This window comes from Strix aluco, chromosome 2, assembly GCF_031877795.1.
Source record: "Strix aluco isolate bStrAlu1 chromosome 2, bStrAlu1.hap1, whole genome shotgun sequence".
Taxonomy (NCBI): Eukaryota; Metazoa; Chordata; class Aves; order Strigiformes; family Strigidae; genus Strix; species Strix aluco.
The window spans coordinates 7360805-7383217 of record NC_133932.1 but is presented as its reverse complement, the minus strand read 5'-3'; the positions used below and the strand labels follow the sequence as shown (position 1 = coordinate 7383217).

Sequence of the window (22413 nt, the reverse complement as noted above, 5' to 3'; positions counted from 1 at the left end):
CTGTTCTGGTTAGGTTGTGGACCTCATCAGACACAGAAGAATTCAGTGAAATGACGTCCTCTCCACACCGTCCTCCAAGAAAGAAGCTGAGAGCAATTGATTTTTGCTCTCTAACCCAACCTAATGTAGCCCACAAATAGTTTTAAGTTGTACCTGTCCTGCAACACGGGACAGCCAAGGTGTTAAGTGTATTGTCCTCTGTGTTGCCTTATGTCCAGCTCTGCCCTCTATTCTTGTAGGTACAAGACTTCGGGTACAAACTCTGCGTTTTGGACTCTTCTCCCTCAGTACACAGGAGGATGCGATTACCTTGCTCTGTGCTGTCTGAGGCTAAAAGAAGAAGACTGGGTAGACAATCCGTTACAAAATACTGACTTGTCATTTCTTGACCTTTTGGAAATGTGTTCAGCCAAAAAGGTTTAAAAAACAAAGATTGTTCTTCTGAGTCTTCCTCAAGGAAGAAGTGCTGGTGTGCTGTTAGGATTAGTTATCGTGTGTTTAAGGAAGAGGAAAAATAAACTAAATTTGGTTGAAATAGTCTACTTATGATTAAGAAAGAAGAAAAGCAAATAATTTATTATGAGTTGAGATATAAATGCTGTTTTTAGGAGGCCGTGGTAAGAAATAGTTGAACTCTCCATGGAGTCTAGAAACTATAACCATACTGATCTGCATCTCAGAAACAGGCACCCATTACTGCTCAGGGAAGAGGCATGTGTGAGCAGAAAGGGCTTTGCTCAGTAATGTTTTGTTGGGTGTTTGTGGGTCTAGGAAAGACAGACATAAAAGATGAGAGAAGGGGGCAGAAAGGCAGCAGGCGGGAGAGCTTGAACAAAGTTCTGGAGTGTGGCCAAGTCAAAAGCTTGGAGTATGAACCTATGCCTTTAATTGACTCTTAAGGGCAAAAAGTGCTGAAGAAGTCTGTGTTGCTCTATTGGACTGCATTTATTTCTGTGGCTGGAAACAACGCTGGAGGATTTTGTGTGAAGCAGGTTGTTGGTCAATCCCTATTGGGGACTATTGCTTTAGGTGAGATTTCTATACATGAGGTTGAAGGCTCACTTTTAACACTGTGAGGATGAAAGCAAATTTCTTGTCTGTATTCGGTGAAGTCATATTGTTCAATCACTGTGGGATGTGTTAGGAAACCATGGACACTTTTGGTCAGTTCTGTAGAGAGCTCTGTTCCAGCAGTTCTGGTCTTTCCACTCTCAATTTCTGTCTGAATGCATCTATTGGATTTGTGAGATGGCAAAAATAATCATGGGCATTTCCATGGCCCTTCTTTTATGGTTCTGTGCAAAGAACTCCATGAAAAAGGTTGTTTAAATTTGTATTTTTGAAGATATTTTTTTGGAGGGCTGGAAAGCAGATATTCTTGTGCCTAATTGTCCCCCTTTGTGGACACTTGAATGCACTTCTGACATCTAGAAAACTGTGAATGATTGTAGAGTGGTCTGAACTCTTTTTTTAAGGGGGGGGGACGGGGGTGGGTGGATGGGGGGGGCACACAACACAAGGACACACCAATCCATCCTCGTGTGATGTATTGTCACCTCATGATAGCTGTAGAATATGAAAGCTTACTGATGTGGTTATCACTGTGTTTGAGTTAGAAGGTTTTTATTTTTTGAAACGATTACAAGAGGAGCTTTCAGATTTCCCAAGGCTCTGTATCCCTATTTGTTCAAACACCTTGTGCATTTGAAGATTTTTATCAATGCGGTTTAAATAAAGGAACAGAAATTACTTTGAGTGCCATAGCAGTATAACACATTCCAACATTATGTCAAAAATACCTTGTCAGCTAATACTGAAGTTAGTCCTTGTGTCATGGTCTGATTTGCATATTTTTGAAGTGATAAATTAGATAACTGTCACATTATGCTTATGAAAAGCTGCGAAGTTTAGTGCATGCTGTAGCTCTGCTCAAAGCAACCTCCACTTCAGTACAAGCAATGGAATTTGTCGTTTGGCTGACAGCGTTAAACCTTACAGTACTTGGGCACTGAGGTGAATTCATTTCCTGAGACATTGATATGCCTGGTGGCCAATTTGTCAAAGGATATGTCTTTTAATTAAACTTGTGAAAGGTAGTGTGTCCCTATCCGTGCTTGAATATTCTTAGCAAACACCACTGACTTTAGGCTTTCCATATCTAGTTTAAATTAATTAAAACAGATGCACGGCTATTTTGGAAGAAATTAGTTGGTGATTACTCTGTTATAGAGACTGTTGTGTTTAATTTTTTATTATTCAGGGAAAGAAATCCCTGAAAATGGAGTTAAGCTTGCATGTAAGTATCAGTCATTTAGATGTCTGAAAGAAATACAGTGGGGGTGATGGCTTAATTCAGTTATTGTTATGCCTGAGGGGGAAAAAATATCTCTAAACATGTAAAAATCAGAAATGAATGAATGGAAACAACTAAGCAGGAACACTGCTGTAGAGATTCCATTATGGATGAAAAGCACATTAAAAAAAAAAAAATTGTCTGAATTTGTTAGGAGACTACTGTCATTAAATTGCTAATCATATCGTTATTGTACTGTTTTATGGAATACTGGTATGAACAGTGAAATTCGGCTATTTTCTTAGTGCATAGGAAGTTTCATACACTCCATGAAAATAAATAAACCTGTGGTAATTTTTGCTTTCAAACAAAGACCTCTGCCCACTAAGGGTAACAGCTTAGGTTGGGATGGCCTAAGGAGGTCAAGGCTGAAGTGGGCAATGGCTCACCACCTCTTCATCCCATCTCCCTTGTACAAACCGATGAGTCGCTCATCAATCAACTCTAAATTGCTGCTGTTTCAAGTGAATGGCATTTTAGGGTAAAGCACCATTGATTTTTATTTGGCTTTAAATTCACCACTTTAAATAGTGGCAATTGAGGAATCCATTAGCAGCTCATAGCGGGGGTCCCTGCAGGCAGTGACATCTTAGGCTGGGACTTTATCAGTCAAACCAAGTCAGGGCACCCCTGCTCATCAGTCCATGCTTTCAGTGACTAGGTAGCTTCCATAATTGCAAAACCTTGAACGTTTCAGTAGTAAATGTTGGGAAGTACAATGCACCACTGCAAGTACCGATTGCTTAATCTTGCATATGCTTTTTTAAGACTTCTATCCTAGAATTCCTAATAGCTTTTTGAAGCTGAAAGTCTTTCTCTTTGTGTCAAAGTACAGTTACTTATGTTCAGGTTAGGCAGATGAAAAGGGTTTTTTTTCTATCTTTATGCTTTTCTCCCCAGAAGCCAAACTATGCCAGAGGACTGACGCTTTGAAAGAGAAGTGTGATCCTCTTATTAGCTGCTAATTCCTTGCTCATTTTGATTATTGTTTGTCCTGTCATCTTTGTAGTAACTTTGCTTTGCTACTGCTTGGGTTAATTTCTCATGCTTATGATCTTTAAGAAAAGTAATGAAATAATCAGTTGTAATAAAAATTCGTCTTTTTGCATGTAGGAAACTCACAAATGGGTGCTACCATAGTAGATGCATTGGATACTCTTTATATCATGGGACTTCACGACGAATTCAGAGAAGGACAAGAGTGGATTGACAAAAATCTTGATTTCAGTGTGGTGAGTAGAACTTGCCCTAATTACTCTAGTACTTTTCACAGTGTTCCTCTTGGGGGAGACAGAAGAGATCTTTCAGCTGGAAATTAAAAAACTTATGATTCAAATATCAGATGTAAGCTTTAATGAAGTTCTCTGTAACTTTATTTTGAAAAAAACCTACTCCAACCCTTTCACACTGTAATTGTAAGTAAAGGTACATTTATATATTGTATTTTCAAAGTACAAATTATAATTGGATAATGGCAGAAAAGTGGCCAGTGAGAACCAACAGGGCCTGAGAAATGAAGGCAGAAAGTGAGACTTTACTAGCTGATAGTAATTGGAAATAACTGAGCTGTGAAAGACAATTTCCCCCCAAACCATGGTATATAAATTACTTAACAATACAGTCTTTTCTTCCATGTCCTTAAGATGTTTTAACATGAAGAATGCCACTTGAGTTGTCTTAGTTTGCCTACAGGTTCTGAATCTATTGCAGGAGTTTCCCAGTTGGTCATAGAGCATCTGACATTCTTTGTCAGAGTTTGGAAGTGTTAAGTGGAAGAAATGGCTCTATTTTATCCTTATTGATTAATGTTCCTATGACTAATTTTGGGACTGTCACAGACTCTGTGAAGGAATTTGTATTTCAATTCTTGGACTTGCCCTATGGTTCCAAAAATAATTTTTCATTCAGTAATGCACAAAATGAAATGTAGGTATACAGTCAGAATTGAGCAGATGCTTACTGTTGGTTTTATGTTATAATCTACATTTCAGAAGTGATTTGTTTCAGCGTTTTCCTTTTGTTTCATACATTGACTGTCTGGCAGACATCAAAGAAATTTTATTTTGCTTTTTTCAGTTCGTGCCAGTTAATTATTCAGTTTAAAACTGAAGACCCTAAATATAGCAGAGACGGTGTAGACACAATGGTACCATTATGACAGTGAAGAAAATTACTTCCGTAACTTCTGTCTCATCTGAGAAAATCTTAATGTTAAATTTCCAGAATTAATCTAGGATTTTGGGTGGAAGAAATTTATGTGACCCACTGGGGTTCAATTACAGCTTCCTATGTATCAAAAAACATTTCTGAAGGTTAATGAGTTGTCTTAGAATACACACCAGACTTGAGTCATTTCCTTATATGTTTTGGAGTTCATAAATACATACATAAGTTTGTTCCTCTTGGATTCTTTTACTAGGAAATAGAAATCATTAGTTTCACTCTACACTGTGTACCATTGCTTGTGTGATTCATGACTTTAATAGGTATTAAGTGAAATTGTATGCTGCTTCGTTGGTATTTTACTTGTATCACCTGTATGTGAATAAAAATACATCTTTTACTAAAAACCTGTATTTGGGAGTATTTCAAACTTTAGACTTTAATTGAGGAAATCTTTGAAGTATTTATATAATCTTTCTGAAATAAGTAGTATGTGCAAAATGCATTTATTTTGGATACAAGCAAAATGCATGATACAACTGCAGGTGCCATAGAACAAATGTGAAAGGAAAGACATACCTATAAATATCACTTCAACTGTGTACTGATTGGTGTGTCGACGTGTACAGTGTACATTGTAGTGACTTTTCTGGATAAAAGAAAGTCTTCTTTATCTCAAAATCTTTTAATAAAACTGCATTTCTGTGTCTAATGGGTTGAATGAAGAGAAGTTTATGGGGAGACAGATGGGGTGTATACAGGCAAAGGAGTGAATGGGGTGCAGAGGGAGGTAGAAAGATGTTAAAACTATCTAGTTCCTCTTAATTTTTCAGTGAGTTAAATGAGTCAATAGATACTGGTGAATTTAGCGCCATATAAATGTGGAGGCAGGCAGTAAAATGGTTTGTTCTCTTTAGTTTCTCAGTGGTCTTACAGTACTTGTTGTCATAACATTAAATACATAAAGGCTATTCCTAGACAGAGACTATGTTAGAATGCAGCTCTGAATTTGAGATTGCACATCAGTAATTCAGGTTAAGAAAGCACATTTACAGGAATTCTTTAATTATTATTCTACTTTATCCTGTAAACCCAGAAGATTTGGTGTCATGGTTAAATGTAAGAGAAAAGATGCTGAATTATGGAAATGTATAGTCCTTGCCGCCTTTCCCACCACCCCCAAACAACTTTAATTGCACTTTGTGATGATAATATAATTAGAGAGCTGGAGAAAAACTAATCTGATTTTTTTAAAATCAGTTAAAGCTGTAGCTAGAATTATCAGTTGGTGTCATGAAGATGTGCACAGGAATTTCAGTATGGATCTAGATACTGAAACAGTACAAACCCTTGCATGCAGTTTGGTTTAGGGTATGTGCTTACCTCTGCCTTGACGATTTTTTTCTTCTTTGATTAGGGAGTTGATTAATTATTTACTCTTTCTTTCTGTTCTAGAATTCTGAAGTATCTGTTTTTGAGGTCAATATTCGCTTCATTGGCGGTCTTCTAGCAGCATACTACCTTTCAGGACAAGAGGTAAGGAGACTGGAAGGTGTCTGTGAAATTTAGTGTATTCTAGCAGATGTTGCATATGAAGAATTTCCTAAAATCTTGGTTTCCTGGTAGTTTTCGATCTAACAGCAGTAAGTTTTCTAAAGTAATGAAATTCTTAGAGTAAGGAATCTTTAAAGCTTGTTTCTGTGCAGGTCTTGGCCAATTTAGGACCCCTTGTTAGAGCTTTGAAATCCTTCTTTTATCAAGATGTTTTCAAAAGATTTTTTTTTATTGGATTTTGATGTTTACTGAAACATCAGCCTGAAATGTCAAGTCACTAGATTCTCATGCCCACAACAACTTGTTTTGATATTCTGTAACTCCATGAAGGTTCAAATAATAGTTTTGTTACTTGTCCTGCAAGGCTGTAGGTTTGCTTCACAAAAGTGCTACACAATCTTCTTACCATTTTCTCAGTGACAAACTGAGACATATCAAGCCAATTTTGTCCTACTTTGGAAACTTTTATTAAAAAAGATCAGAGACTTACACTTCTGAGCGCTTAGGCAAAGACATGCTTAGTTTTTAAAGGATGCATATGTGTATACCCAAAGACTTGCAACCATGAACTTCTTTGATCTAGCAGTAACGTTGCTGTGACTCTTACTTCACGTATTTTAACAAGGCTGGAGCCTGACCCAACCTACAGATTAAGTCGTAGCTCTTCTCATGTCTTATCAGCTACCTGACTTTTGATCTGTTGCTTATGTCTTAATTTGGTTTTACCCTTTATTTTTCATGGCTCTTCTGTAGTCCACTACCTAAAACATTAGGCTTGCAGTCATATTTCATGGTTTAAAGCTTGATACACTTTCAGGTGTTCATATGTATCTTCCCCCTTTGTTTATGGGAGCACCACATGAGTATCAACAAGTTTTCAGAGATTTTAAGCCCAGGGCCCTAAAAATAACCTGGAGAAAAAAACCACATATTTGTTGGCTCTTTAGGTCTTTGGCGTCATCCTGGGATCTGTAAATGTTCTCTTGTAGGAGTGTTTTCTCTTTGAAAGAAGAGCTTAGTGGCAAAGCAAAAATCCAGTGTATATCTTGAAATAAATTGCTGGTTTATTTTTCATCAAGTACTACTGCTTCACCTTCTCTACTGTCCACACTCTCCAAGCCCCTGACTGCAGAGGGATCAGCTGCAAACAGTCCCTTCTGCTACAGTGATGCACCTGGTCTGTTATAGGAGGCCCAAAGCAAAGGAGAAGCATGTAATTTTGCCTCTCCTTCCTTTGTAGCAACTGAAGAGCTGACCTTACGTTCATGGCAGTGACCCTTTCCCTGCCTCCAGAATCTGTCAGGTTTAGGTATTCTATCAGAGTTTTCTCTCAGATCAGTAAGGATTTTACCCTCAGGGAGTGATCCTGTTCCCCAGTGTTGCAAGTCAGCCTTTTAAATTGGTTGCTGTGGCACCTCCCCAGGAAGACAGTCTTTGTAGCAGCTATCACTTGTGTTTGAGTAGTGGTGAATTTCAAACCCTGTTAGCTTACACTTATGTCCTAACAAAAGAAGGCATAAAAATCACTGAACGATCAACCCAAATATTAACTTGAGGCAGCTTCTGAATTTCATCTAGGTCAGCATTATTAACCTACCAGTTTTCTTTTGAAGGCCCCCAGAACAGAAGCTTTCTTTTGCTGTCAGATATAAGCAAGGAAAAGTGCTTGTGTTTTTATTTCTGCAGCAAAGAAGTTTCATGGAGAGCAGTGTGAGCTGCATGTGCTTTTCAACTTGTGCTATGGAGCAGCTGAAGTAGCTAAGCTGGAACCATTGGGAGTAGTCCTGGTAGTTTCTACTGTAGTGCAGGCAACAGCAGCACATCGAAGGATTCTTCCTTTCCAGAAATCTGTATTTCTGTTGCTTGGAGCACAGATCACATTAAGTATTATGTGATCACTGAAGCCTTCAAGCATTGAGTAGAGCAGTCCCACATTATCTTTTCAGCTAGGAGCATTGATCCTGTCTCTGAATAACTTACTCAAACCATAGCATGCTTCTTGAAGTCATCTACTGTGAATATGAAAAACCTCAGAGAAAGAGCTCAGATCACGTGTTGGTAGCTGAACTGTTTGTATAGATTAATCCCACACCTGTGCACAAGCCCCTTAAAGAGAACTCTTTTGCCTCAGTATGCAGACGGGTGCAGCTAAACACTGCCAAAACACATGCATTGCCTGCATTTGTAAAGCTGAGTATTCCTTTTCCTTTCAGTTGCTTCTAACTGCTTAGTAGAGTCAGAACAAGCTTAAAGAGTTTTCATTGACACATTTTATTTCTTTTCTTAGAAAGTTTTACCCTCTGTCTTTCCTAAATTTTGGCTACTGGGCTGACTCTTCTGTTTTAAAAATACTTTTATGGCATCAGTCTCTCCAGTGGACTTTAAATGCTTCATGACTTGGGGTAGAAGATTATTCCTGTCAAGTGTTCATGTCTATTATCTTCATTTTCCAAAAGAACTATTCCTAAAAAAAGTGTTCAGACTGCATTTTTTTTCAAAGTAGCGTGGCAGATAGGACTCCTTCTGGTACCTGAAAAAACACTTCATTTGCCAAATTAGATGGTTTCTCTGCAATTTGTCAGTGTGGATAAGAAAAGCAAGGGAACTTGAGACTTTTCAGTAATTGAGCCCGAGAGAGAGACAACAGCCTCTGAGAACTCCTTGAAGTTGAAAGCAGGTTGGTTTGAGATGTGATTTCCAACCTAGTCTTCTGTTCCCAAGAAGGGAGGGTATTCTTTAGCTCAGGATTGGGGCATGCTTAATTTCTTTTTTTACTGCATTCAGACATGTGAGGAGACACTTAGCCACTGCTAAGACAGACAAGCCTGATCCCAACTGTTTGCATGTTTTGCCTGATCCAGGTTGTGAACATGCACATGGGCTTATGCCTCTAAGGGGGTCTCTATTTACTGGTAGGTATCCTTCCTTTCTTCATCAAGCTATCATTTTCTTGTTCATGTTCCCTTCCCACACCTTGATATTCCAATCCCCATCTCCCTTCCTCCAAGCCTCTACTTCTGTAAGACTGTTGCTAGATACTGGTTTAGATTGTTTTCGTACTAATTTCTGTACTTTTGCATGCCTTGTTTGATTTATTGAAAAATAGGTCCAATACAACGAATGGTTAATATTGAAAAATAGGTCCAATACAATGAACGATTAATATTGTATCCAATCCAATTAATGACAATGTTTGGAATTAATGCTGTTTTCCTCTTTTAATTTATATAAATCCTGCTTAGGTCTGCAATAAGAGTTACTTCTGTTTGGTGACAGTTATAAAAGCCATTCTTATTTCATTTTGACTCCTATCGCTTAGTTCTGTTAAAGATGCTGTAGTGACAAACACAGAAGAAAGTGTCCAAGACTCAGCAACAGCTGTGGAAGTTCAATCATTTTTAAGTGGCCACATTCAGAGAATTTAATAGTCAGCATGGTTTATCTATATGCTTTTGCCCTTTGGATGGAGAGGGTAATTGTGCTTGATAGGATTTTATCTGATTATGAGTCATAATGGTAGATATTGATCATAGTTTTTAAGTACAGCTGGCTATTAATTTAGATAAAATTGTCCTGTTTAATGCTCTTATTAGAACCATGTCAGTTTTTAAAAATTATTTAGCACGTCTAGTGGCATGACTGTAGTCTCCACACTATATTTTAGCTGTCATGTTACTGATATTACTTTTAGAGGAGCATCAACTGTGATAATGGATTTTAATGATGCTGCTTACAGTTGATGTTAACATTTTAAACCTTACATATTAAGATTGTGGGTATTGCTGTCCCTTCTTCCAGTAAGAGTTCCCTCTTACTGCAGTGAATGAGGAATAATGAAACATCTCTCTCTTACAACCAAAAAAAAGCTGCTGTTTTTAGCAACTAACAACTTGGCTTAAAATGCTGTAGGCTTGTCCTGTCCAGTGTTGAGTCACAGGCCTTTCTTTGTGAAACATGACACTTCTGAATTTTTTAACAGCTCAACCTTTTACATCTGGGAATTTCTGCTGGACTTCCTTGAGTGATAGGCATGTAGAGCTAAAGTTTGAGGAGGATGTCTTTTCATGTCCCTCTGGCCAAATGTTTTGGTTGTCTTGCCTCACTGTACCTTTCTGTTAATGCAGAGAGACAAAATTGTTTCTCTGTCTAACAGTTTTTCTGATTGGGGGGAAATCACCATCTTTCTCCATTTTTCCATGTCAGAATGCCTTTTCAATAGAAGAAAATTAATATATGCCTGTGAAACCTGACACAGTGGAAAATCTGCCCATGCATTCTGTTTCAGGCTTCTCAAGTTCAAACAACACTGAGGTTTATGTGATGGCAGGGGTAGTAGGTCTGCAATCTGGGAGGCCCTTGTTTAAATCCTCTGCACAGTAAGTTTTTCCTGGCTGGTTGTGGACAGACCATCTGGTGTCTGACTAGGTGTATATTATCAGATCTAAAAGTATGCCTTCTTTGTCTCAGCTCCTACGTAGGAATGAGGTCCCAAACTCCTTGCTTTTGAGATTCTTGGAGGTTTTTTTGACGCTTTTCTCCAAAATACATTATTGAAATATATAATGAATATATATAAAAAATAGTGGAATACAGAATCATAGAATGGTTTGGTTTGGAAGGGACCTTTAAAGATCATCTAGTCCAACCCCCCCTGCCATGGGCAGGGACATCTTTGAATAGATCAGGTTGCTCAGAGCCCCGTCTGACCTGACTCTGAACACTTCCAAGGATGTGGCATCTACGACGTCTCTGAGCAACCTATTCCAGTGTCTCACCACCCTCATCATAAAAAATTTCTTCCTTATATCCTGTCTAAACCTATGCTCTTTCAGTTTTAAAACTGTTGCCCCTTCCTCTGTCACTGATGTCTGTGGTAAAAAGTCTCTCTCCATCTTTCTTATAAGCCCCCTCTATATATTGAAAGGCCACTATAAGATTTCCCCAGGAGCCTTCTCCAGGCTGGACAACCCTAACTCTCTCAGCCTTTCCTCATGGGAGAGGTGTTCCAGCCCTCTGATCAAATGGATAAAATTTTTACATTTTGCATTTTGATCAAAAAGGATCTTGTAGTTAATCCATGTGAACTACAAGTTTTCCACTTTCTGAATTCATGAGTATCACTATGCTGCTTGTTTTCCATTTGTCAAATGGAGTTAACAGGCCAAATTAACATACTGGAGGTAAAATATATAAAGACTTCTTATCTAAATTGAGCCAGACTGTTTCTTGGTAATCCCTGCAACAATCCTTTAACTTCTATAGGAACTAAACAGGTCTTTATTATGCTCGGGGGGTGGGGGAACTGTGATAATAGAATCGTAGAATGGTTTGGGTTGGAAGGGACCTCAGAGATCATCTAGTTCCAACTCCCCTGCCATGGGCAGGGACACCTTCCACTAGACCAGGTTGCCCAAAGCCCCGTCCAACCTGACCTTGAACCCTTCCAGGGAGGGGGCAGCTACAGCCTCTCTGGGCAACCTGTTCCAGTGACTCACACCATCACAGGAAAGAATTTCCTCCTCGTATCTAATATAAATCTTTCCTCTTTCAGTTTAAAACCATTACTCCTCAACCTATCCCTACACTCCCTGATAGAGAGTCCCTCCCATCCTGTTGGCCCATTTAAGTACTGGAAGGCCGCTATAAGGTCTCCCCAGAGCTTTCTCTTCTCCAGGCTGAACAACCCCAACTCTCTCAGCCTGTCCTCATAAGGAAGGTGCTCCAGTCCCCCGATCATCTTTGTGCCCTTCTCTGGATCTGCTCAAGTGGGTCCATGTCCTCCTTATGTTGGGGGCCCCAGAGCTGGACACAGTACTCCAAGTGGGGTCTCATGAGAGTGGAGAGGGAGAATCCCCTCCCTCGACCTGCTGGCCACACTTCTCTTGATGCAGCCCAGGACACGGTTGGCTTTCTGGGCTACGAGCACACATTGCTGGCTCATAGTCAGTTTTCCATCCAATAATACCCCAAGTCCTTCTCCTCAGGGCTGCTCTCAATCCACTCATTGCCCAGCCTGTGTTTGTGCTTGGGATTGCCCTGACCCACGTGCAGGACCCTGCACTTGGCCTTGTTGAACTCCATGAGGTTCGCACGGTCCCACCTCTCCAGCCTGTCCAGGTCCCTCTGGATGGCACGTCCCTTCCCTCCAGCGTGTGACCGCACCACACAGCTTGGTGTCATCAGCAAACTGCTGAGGGTGCCTCGATCCCACTGTCCGTGTCTCCAGCAAAGATGTTAAACAGCGCCAGTCCCAGCACCCACCCCTGAGGACGCCACTCGTCACTGCTCTCTGCTTCGACATGGAGCCTTTGACTGCAACAATTTGAGTGTGACCATCCAGCTGGTTCCTTATCCACTGAGTGGTCTATCCGTCAAATCCATGTGTCTCCAATTTAGATGTCATGTGGGATGGTGTCAGATGCCTTGCACAAGTCCAGGTAGTTGATAATATAACAGAAATAAGTAGAAATTAAATGTTCCATATGCCTACTGTAGAGGAAACATTGAATATGGCCACTTAGTATGAAAATCAGCCTTACATGAATGAAAAAAAACCCCAAACCAAGCCAAACTGAAAAACACTACAAAAACCCCCAAAAAACCCCAACACAAAAAAGCAACAAAATTTTTTTTGGTGGCTGCATGTGTTTCCTCATGCATTATCCAGGCATAAATATAGTTTTTGCCTTCAGTTATGAATCCATGTTTTTTATAGTTTTCAATGATGCCTATCAAGGCATTATTTAGCTTTTTCCCTAGAACAGCAGGTTCCTTTAAGTTTATTCCAAGTTAATGCCCTAGACTTACTGTATAAGAATGTTTTGTGTTCTTTATGGTTATTTTTAACTTCTTATCAAACACTAATAAAATATCTTGATATCACTCTATTGTATGTAATAGCATCAGGATAGAAATGCTTAATGAAAGTGTCATGTATACACAGAGATCAGAACCAGATAAAGCACTTACATTTCACAAAAAAAGGATGCTATTGCAAGTTATACTTTTATTATTAGATTGAAGCTATCTGTTCGTACAGTCTTTTAAAGTCGCTTTCCAGGAAGGTTCCTCTGTTACCTGGAAATCAGCCATATTGTATAGCTGATTTCTCAGGATGAATGGCACTCTGGAATTCTTTCATATCTCATGGCATCTATCCAGCTTCTAGTTTAAGATTTTGTTCAAGATCAGTCATATTTGGTGCTTGCTTTTCCTCTGGGTAGTGTGAGGTTTTCCTCTTCACTCTGTATGTTGGTATTGGTAAATTTTTTTTTCAACACAGATGTTCTAATTGGTCTTTATTTGGTTTATGATTGATTATATGTTCTTCCGCTTCTATCAGTGACATTTGTGGATCTGGGTCTTTTTGGGCATCGGGGTAGCTGGTACTGATTACTGAGGGAGGACAGAGGGCTGCTTTGTAAAATCACTGCCTGTCCAAAACGCTCTCAACTCCTGGTGCAAAAAAGCAACAACCAGGCAAGCAGTAAGAATGAATTGCACCAAGTAGAAAAGAGCTGGCTGATCTTTGTGTCTTAATGATGAAACAACAAAGCTTGTCAACAGACCACAGCTATAAGCTGCAGCAGAAGTTACAAAATAGGTCCGCGATGAGTATGCCTGAATGTCAAATCTGTGAGAGTAGGCTACCACGAGACTAGGAATGACAGTGTTCCTCAAGGCCTAGGACAGTAAAAGGTCTGTCAGAACCTGATTTAGGATACCACACTGGAATCTTCAGTAGAAATGGGATTTTCTCATGGTGGGCTGAATCAAATGGTCCAAGAGCTATAATTTCCATTGTGCTGCCCCCACACTTGGTTAGAGAAGGAGTGGTAAGTACAAGGAAGACATCATACACCAAGAATGGCAGCAGAAACAAGCTGCAGTTCTTTATATTGGCTAAGTGAACTTCTTTGAGCTCATAAAGGCAGATGGAGATTCCTAGGGCATCATGCAGGATCCAGGCCCATTGTTCGTCATTTCTGAACACCATCCAAAAGACAGACTGCTAGGAGCAGTTTCTTCACTTCCAAGCCTTTGTGAAGACACTGTAAATGAACTTTCTGCTCTTCAAATGGGAGTTTGTTCAGGGACGGAGAGAGACAGCTGTAGAGCCCAAGTGATGCATATATGCAGAATAATCCTGTAATTAAACATACTAAATGATCATAGGAGCAATAAAGCATAAGCAAGGTAAAAAACAGTGTTGCTGTGTTTTCACAAATAAAGAAAATACTAGAGTTGGTTTTTATGTGTTCAAAATCTTCTATTTTTTTACAGTTGTATTTGATGAACTGCTGTTGTTTCTCCTCTATGGCTCCTGCCTGGTAGCCTCCAGCAGTGGCTATAGGCACTGCTAGAAGGAATGCGATACTCACATCCTAAATGTCTGTCCTGCTTCTTGAAGAACAGTAATCTCTTCACTGTGATCCCAATCATAGGCATGTCCGCTGTCTCTGGATACTGGGCATCTCCCGTGAGGGTTAATAATCCTTGAGTACTATTTATTCCCTGGAGCCTGGAGGTCTCAAAGAAGTTGCAGTTGCGCTTTCTCTCTGAGGCAGTTCTAGAGTTGAGGCCCCTGCTATTGCTATTGTCCTCACCAAAGAAGGAAGGAAGACAACATAAGGCTGAGAAGACAAATTTCTGATGGGCTGGAACCAACAAGGTTGGCTATCCCTGCTTTTTAGGAAGCGTCCCCAGTGAGAAAGAAATAGGAACAGTAATCTCCTCCTATCTCTGATGAGTCCAATTTGCTGAATCAGCATTTGCAGAAGAAGTAAGAGCAGCAGGAGTGGAAGAAGCAGTGTCACTATCTTTGAGACATTCTCTGGGCTGTAGGACCTCTTCTTACTCATTCCTTGCTTCAAGAAAATGTCTGTCGTTTCAGAGTGACTAGGCATACTTACTTGTTACATAGCAAGTCCTAGCCAAGCAGAAATGACCCCCATCTACTGATCGTTACAGAGTTATCTGTCTCGCCAACTGAGCAAGGAGTCTTCTGCCTTCTATGTGTCAAGTCTGCCCCTTCCGTGTGGCTACAGCCCCACCCTTGTCTGTGATACTGTGTGGCTCACTGTGGTGGCAAGCCCTCATTTTCATGGACACCTTCTGGGGCTTGGTGTCACCAGGGGTGCTTGGTAAACTCCTTCAAATAACAGTTTTTCTCATGCTGACTGCTTTCTTCCCATGGCTGTTTGAATTGGAAGGTGAAATCCTTTGATATTAGACTTTCACTAATAATATTATTTCCATGTGTAGTACCTTCATAAACTTTCAGCCTCAGTTAAGCCTTTTGATGTTTCTCTGTGTATTCCCAGTGTGCTTTATTTTCTCTTGTGTGTTAGGAGTTGAGAGAGATCCTGTGTAGACTGAGATCAGGAAGCAAAATCCCCTAACGTTAAGAGAAAGTGCCTGGAGCAAGCATATCCAGGCACTTGCTGGAACAGCTGTGTAACTCCAGGTAGGAGAAGGCAGGATGCAAAATGCAGATTTTTGTCAGGAGGCTGAAGAGGTGTAGTTAACCCAGACCAAGAGAGTCAGAGGAACATGCTGTTACATGGATTTCTTTTGTTTCACTGTAGACTTTCTTTCAGATACCTGGATTTTATCCAAATTAAGATGGATCCTTTAAATGTGTGGGCTTTCCCTGTTTTTCTGAGCTCTGCCTTCAGGAAGCTTGATTCTTGCAGCCTTAATTCAGGGCAGTTGAGAATGTATTTAACTGAAATTTTGATTTGAATTATTTTAAACGTGACATAATTTTTTGTAATGTTTGGCATAACTTGTGTCTTTCTGTATAGATGAGGGCTTTACTTACATGTTTTTGTACTATTTTTTCTTTAATGCTCGTTTCAGTGGGTGACCCTATTTTTTTTTTTAATCCTTAAGAAGTCATTGCTTGTTTTGTGATATGCTTCCTCTGTGTGTTTTTAAATTGTATCATGGGCTCTAGAATGCATCTTCTAGGGTGGTGGTTTTGAGTATGGGTTTCCTCCAAAGAAGCATGTGTGCTGACTCCAGTCCAGGGCCACAGCCACCCCTCTGTTCCAGATCTGAGATGATCGGTAGGTCACAGGGTTCTTAAAGTATTGCTCTGTCCTGCAAATGCATAAAATTCAAACCCAGCCAGAGGGGAGATTAGAGGGGAAGAGCTAGTTGTCACTCCTACCTTCTGTGCAGGAGACTTGACAGGCATGTATGTGTCTAACGCCTATCTTTATACACACCCAGGATGAACCTTCTTAATCTTTTCTGTAAAATGACACTGCATATGTGACCCATGAAGGTTTGCAGTAGTTTTGTATGAGTATGTGTTATCATGCTCATTTTGGACATCAGTAATTGCATAGTGGATAGACTTAAGAGTAAAAATACTGAAGGTATTCACGGGTTTTGGGGTGCTTCAGTGAACCGAAGTATGACTGTACCTTTTCTCAGCAATTTGTACTCTGAGACCCTATGGCCCTCATTTACAGGTTAGAGTCCTTGAAGCTTCTGAAAAGCCAGCATATTTTCTGAAGCAAGGGAAAGCAGAAAAAGGAATGCTGTAGTAGTGGTGGTCTCTGAAAACTCCAATTTAACTCTCCTGACTAGTGTTTTATAGGAAGTCTGTAATAAAACCAAACATTGACTCCATGTCTTCTGGGTTCCTTCCCGTAAAATTTCAGCTGCAGATGTTTGCAGCAGGATTCAGGGATTGTGTTCAGTTCTTGTGTATGTTCTGGCTTGTAAAGCAAGTGACTGAGAATTAGGATTAGTAAGTGACACTTACATACTTTGCCGAGAGCTCATTTGATAGTAATCCATAAAGAGATTTGTAAGGTGTGCAGGGGTAGCCCCATCTTGCCTTTAGAGTAACTAAGCATCTTATCTCGTATGAACAGCATTTGTCTGTGGAGAGAGTGCACAAGCTACCTGTTGACTGCTTGCTGTTTTTCATGAACTGGAGCTTCACAAACCATTAAAATTCGTGGTGTGACTGGTAGTGGCAAATACACTACTCCTGCTAGCGATAATGCCTGGAATGACTGAAGCCTGGAGATGGATAGAGGGTCAGTTGTTGTGTGGCGTACATGGCTGTGCTTGAGAAACGCCGTCAAGTAGGGAAAACAAAGTGAATATTATTCTAACAGCTGTTGTGTGATAGTGGCAGGAGGACACTTATGCCATTGTGACAAAATGTTCTTGTCTGCTGCTGATTTATTAATACAATAAAAAGGATAGCTTATTGTTACATTTTTGTTGAACAAAGTTATTTATGGTATTTGCAATATTAAAAAAAAAAATATTTACTGTGTTTACCTTTACCAGCCTTAGCTATAAAGCAGTTCCTTTATGTGATTGTCTTTCTCATCTTTATAAACACTATCAAAATGACATATCTTTCTGGGCAAGATAATAATATAATTTGCATGGATAAATCCAGCATGAAATCTGTCATTTAAAATAGAGAGTGAGGGCTGTTAAGTACCTGATACTCTATTAACAGATAATCAAAGTAATCCTTTCCAGTAAGCTGACAGGCAGCATCTCTTCTGTTCAGGAAGTCTCCTTAGTAAAATTATGTTATATATATATGCCAATGGATATCCCAACAACTGACCTAAATATGTGAAGTATGGATCTTTACAGAAGATAAAATATTTTGTGAACTGGTTTCACAGAAGTCTTGACTATACCTATGAAGGGGCTTATCTAAGTTAAATTTTCAAAGGTTTAAAATCTCGGAAGAGAGAACATCATCGTGTACCTCCTGTCCAATAAAGGTGAGATTTCAGCATGTTGCCAGGAGATGAGCTGCTTATTCGTAAGTGGTCATGACAGCTCACTGGTCTGTAACAGGACACAGCCTGAAAAGAAATCTTTTTTCTTGAGTTTTAAAGCATTGTTACATATTGGGCATGGCCACTGGTCATTGCAGTGCAGTTTCTGTTTACCAGGCTTGTAGTAAACATTTTCTTGACTGGCAAATGACACTTAGCCCAATTTATTGCTGCATCTTGGTACCCCATGGCACCCAGAGAGGAGAAGAGGAGCGGAAAACTGACTTCGTTGCAAGTTTGTTTCCTCTACTCTTAAGTCTGATTGGAAATAGGTTTGCCTGTTGGTATAACATGCTTTAAACTGGTGGAAGTAAAGGGCAAGCTGTTTGAGCAATAGAAAATAAAATAGCTGTGTAGTGATAGCTGCTCTTAAAACTCACTCTTTGGTGATGTTCCTGTATAGGGCTGTAAAAGCTGAGAAAAAATAGATAATTTGTAACTGCTATCATGCATGTCCTGATGCATGTATCAGGAGATACCATGTATCTCCTGATGACCATGTCTATTACTTTTTAGCTTCCTTTCAGTAGTTTAACAATCATACTGATGCTGATGGGCACCAGTGACAGCAAGCACATGTTATTTTTCAAGACGTTCATTTATTGGCATTACTGTTGACACAGTAACACATTAATTTCTACCCACTGAGTTTTTCTATGTTCTTTCCTCCTAAGTTTACATCTGCACTGAGCATTTTCATGCTTGATCTGATCCAGAGAGGGAATATGGCATTCTCTTTTGTCAACTGAAAACACAGTTCTTCCAGCAGGATTTTTTTCCACTTTAAAACAAAACAAATATGGACGTGATACCACTTTAAAACCAGGTGTCTTTGGCTTGGTTTGCCTTTTGGAACTTGTTTTCATTCAGTGCTATTATGTTTTCCTCTTAAAAAGGAGTTTGACTATTAAGAACTGTTTTGACAACAGGTATGGTGAGAGAAAAATAAATGCCATGGATGCTGCAATGACTGCTAAGCAAAATCACTAAAAACTAGCAAAAATACAAACAAAAATCATGTTTCCTCTAATGATATATGCACATGATAAAGATGGTGAACTCTTCTGGTCTCTTTGGAATCAAGAGGATGCTGTCTGCAGTAGTATTGTGTTACCATTTATGAATTGGATAATCAGTAAACAAATCTTTAAAGAAATGAACAAGAAGCTCTCTAGCCTATTAACATTCATTTTTTTAAATTCAAAAATACAAAATTGCAGGGTAGTGCCTAAACCAAAAGATGTCCATGTTCAGAAAAGGTCCTTTAAGGTGACCTAGGTATTTATGAGGCAGTTAGTCTGATTTTACTCCTCCTCCCCATCCCAGAAAGTCACTTAATGGAAATTTAGAGATTATCAGTAGAGTAGTGACTTGACAATAAAAGTATTCTCATAAGAATTTATAGCTGACTGTAGATTTACTCATGTTGAAATGGCACATAAATAGAAAACTCCAGAGAAATTTAATCAATTGTTCAACTTGGCCTGTATAAATGAAATCCGTTTTAATGTTGTCAAAGGTGTAGATACAGACTGCAAGTTAGAAGAAGAAGAAACAACCCATGTTGGCCATGGGAACAGAGCAAGAAAATGTGCTTTGAGTATCTGTGGCTTTGAATATGTGGAACTCACAGAAGGCAAGCAGCGCAGTTTGAACTTTTGGTATGAAATCCAGTGACAAAAGACCTGTGAGGATTTATAAATAGGAGTTTTGAATATGAGGAGGAATTTATTTCTGTTTAAGTCGTTAATAAAGGGCCACTGTTGGTATGCTGCAAACTTCTTTTAAAAAGGACGTGTGAAAAACAGCAGAAGTGGTAGAAAAATCATGTAAAGGTAGAGGACTGATAATTATGCCTCCTGGACACATGAATAGTCAGTATGTGGTATATGACTCAGTCCAGGTATATCTCTGGAAGAAATGTTTCACTTAATAAATACTACTTATTGATGTATAAAGGTAGCTTGGTAATTATGCTTTATTTTATACAGATGATCAAATCATTGCTCTGTTGAGCCTTTTTGATTTTTGTTTGCATAGCATAAAAAGAAAATTTTTGTCTTATATTTCTGGCCCTGAGATTTGTAAATTATGCTGCAGGAGTTTAGGGTGTTTATCTCACCATTTTTCAAAATAAATGTCTGGTTCTTCAAGTGCCTTGCAGAATTTATGCAACTATGAAGATTCAGTGCTTACTAAGTCATTGCTCATAGCTTTTGTTTGCCAACTAATTTTCTGTCAGAACTTGGTCCTAATATATATATTAACTGGAGATAAGCTAAACATGTCTGTAAATCTGTGAAAACAAGCCAGTTCATCTGTTTAAAAAAACCCCACAAAACACTATTTACTCACATTACATTGCATTGCACCCGATGAATTTTGCATCTGACGTCGTGTAAAGGATATGTTTCTGAAGATGTAAAAGCTACGTGATTTTTAAATTATTTTTTTTTTCTAGACTGTCTGTGTTTTTTTGCATTGTAATCTGCCACATCATACCAATGGGAGGAGGGAGGCTGTGTGTATAATGAGTGCACATAGTGTGAAACAATATGTAATTTCATCTCTGTTTAGCTTTTTTTTGTAAAGGCAAATACAATCTAAAGGGGACTGAGTCATTTCTGGCAAAGTCTAAAGGGGAAATCAAGATAAATTTGAAGTGGAAAGCTTGGCAGCACATTCAAGAGAAACAGGAGACAGGAATAACTGAGAAAGTAGAAATTGATACAATATAAGCACAGAGCTGAAGGACAAGAAGGATGACATGGCAGAGAAAAATATGTGGGATATGAAGGGATATTTGACATGAGTGGAGAATGCGTTAGGAGCAGGTGTTACCAAAAAAAAGCCAGTGTCACAAGAGATTAATAATCAGAGAACGTAGATAATTTTTATTGCATGCGAAGGATTCTCATAAGACTTGTAAGTATAACAACTACTTAATTTAAGAACCATTTCTTAGGGTTCCTAATACAGATTTTCCTTTCAAAAACCACAGAGAGACTGGATCATCACTTGGGTTGGGACCTTCAGGAATATAATGCAATCTGTTATTCAACTCCATGGAACAACTGGTAGTACCAAAATAACAGAGATCACTGATTAATAACCACCATTTTTACCATTTGCTTTGCCTGGATGCGTTTGGCTACAAAGGCATGTTGAGAGGCTGATGTATTAGGGTCAATTCTAGGTCCTAAGAATATGTTCCGGAGATGAGAAAGTGTTCTTCCCCTGTGAGGTTCACCAAGATGTTTCTCATATTCTTGGCACTCCCTCTGTAGTCCCTTGTTATGTCTCGTCTGCTTTAGCCCTGCATTCATTCCCTGTCCTTCCTCCTGATGCCTTTTGTTTCTTTTTTCAGCTCCTATTCGTGTTGTCTTCTTTTATCAGCTTCTCCCTGGTACTTCACCTTGTATGAGGTGGGGGACTGGAAGCCCAATCTTTTATCACTCTGCTTCCCTGCTGGCAAAGCTCCATACCAATCTTCTGTCCCTTGATGACTCTTTTGTTTGGTTTCCTGATAGCCATTTAGATTCACTTTTCTCCCTTCTCCTTCTTCATTCCCTTTTTCCACACTCTTTAAATCAATCTTTCTTGCTGCCAACAACTAGTGGGAGAGCATTTAAGCCAGATGCCAGACATTGTCTGTGCTTTCGCATCTGGTTCCCTGTGCTACAGTAGCTCCCGCAGCAAGAAGAAATCATCTGAAAAGAGAGTCTTTTAAAAGCTCGCTTCCATCCTTAGAGCATGCTTAGGCATGAGTGATTGTGATTGGTATGTTGTGCAAATTCAAGATTGTTGCTTCTAGTCCTGAGACAATTTATTTACAAAGGTAGCTGATATGGCAGGCTAATACTGCTTGTGCAGGTAAGCTTAGAGTGAAGAACTCACATATGAAAAGCAGGAAAGATAAAGCACAAAATTGCCTAGGCTGAAAGCAACTTTCTAATAATAATAATGATAGGAGAGAAAATTAACTTAAGACTGTCATGGTTTTTGGCTCAGTTAGGCGGGATGAGAAACAGTGCATTATAAGTTCCTGGAATGATCAGATCGAAGAGGCATTTATACGCCAGATTTTCGTTGCATTTATTCTGAATTTTAAGTGATCTGTGATGTTGACTGACTGGTGTAAAGTGCCTCAGATTTAAAGGCCCTTTAAAAATGGAGAATGTGTAACTTTTCTACTCAGATATGCATGAAACCCATGCCAAGGAAGCTGATATGGCTATTGAAGTGAATGGAAATTAGGCACTGTAATTAGGGTATTATTAGCCAGTGCCAGGTAGTTTAAATGTGATTAGCTGGTTGTCCAGTGCCTGCCAGATTTTTACATTTAGGTCTTCTAGAGCAAAAATTTCAAATATTTCTAATAAACTAATATATGCACCAACTTTCTCATGGATTTTTCAAAAATATCAGTAGTGTGAAATCAATGAATATTTCATTAGATCCTAAGATGCTTCAGTCAACAGTAGCTATATTCCCTCACGTCTGTTGTCCAGGAAA

The 22413-nt window shown here is 39.2% G+C and overlaps 1 protein-coding gene across 2 annotated transcripts in view; it reads left to right on the top strand.

Moving 5' to 3' along the window:
* Window positions 1–22413, top strand: part of MAN1A2 (mannosidase alpha class 1A member 2) — a 149021-nt gene that overhangs the window by 61391 nt on the left and 65217 nt on the right. For both annotated transcript variants that reach the window (XM_074809496.1, XM_074809502.1), the window contains exons 4-5: window positions 3467–3585; window positions 5972–6052. In XM_074809496.1, coding sequence (XP_074665597.1) covers window positions 3467–3585; window positions 5972–6052 — 200 coding nt within the window. The remainder of the gene's footprint in view (window positions 1–3466; window positions 3586–5971; window positions 6053–22413) is intronic.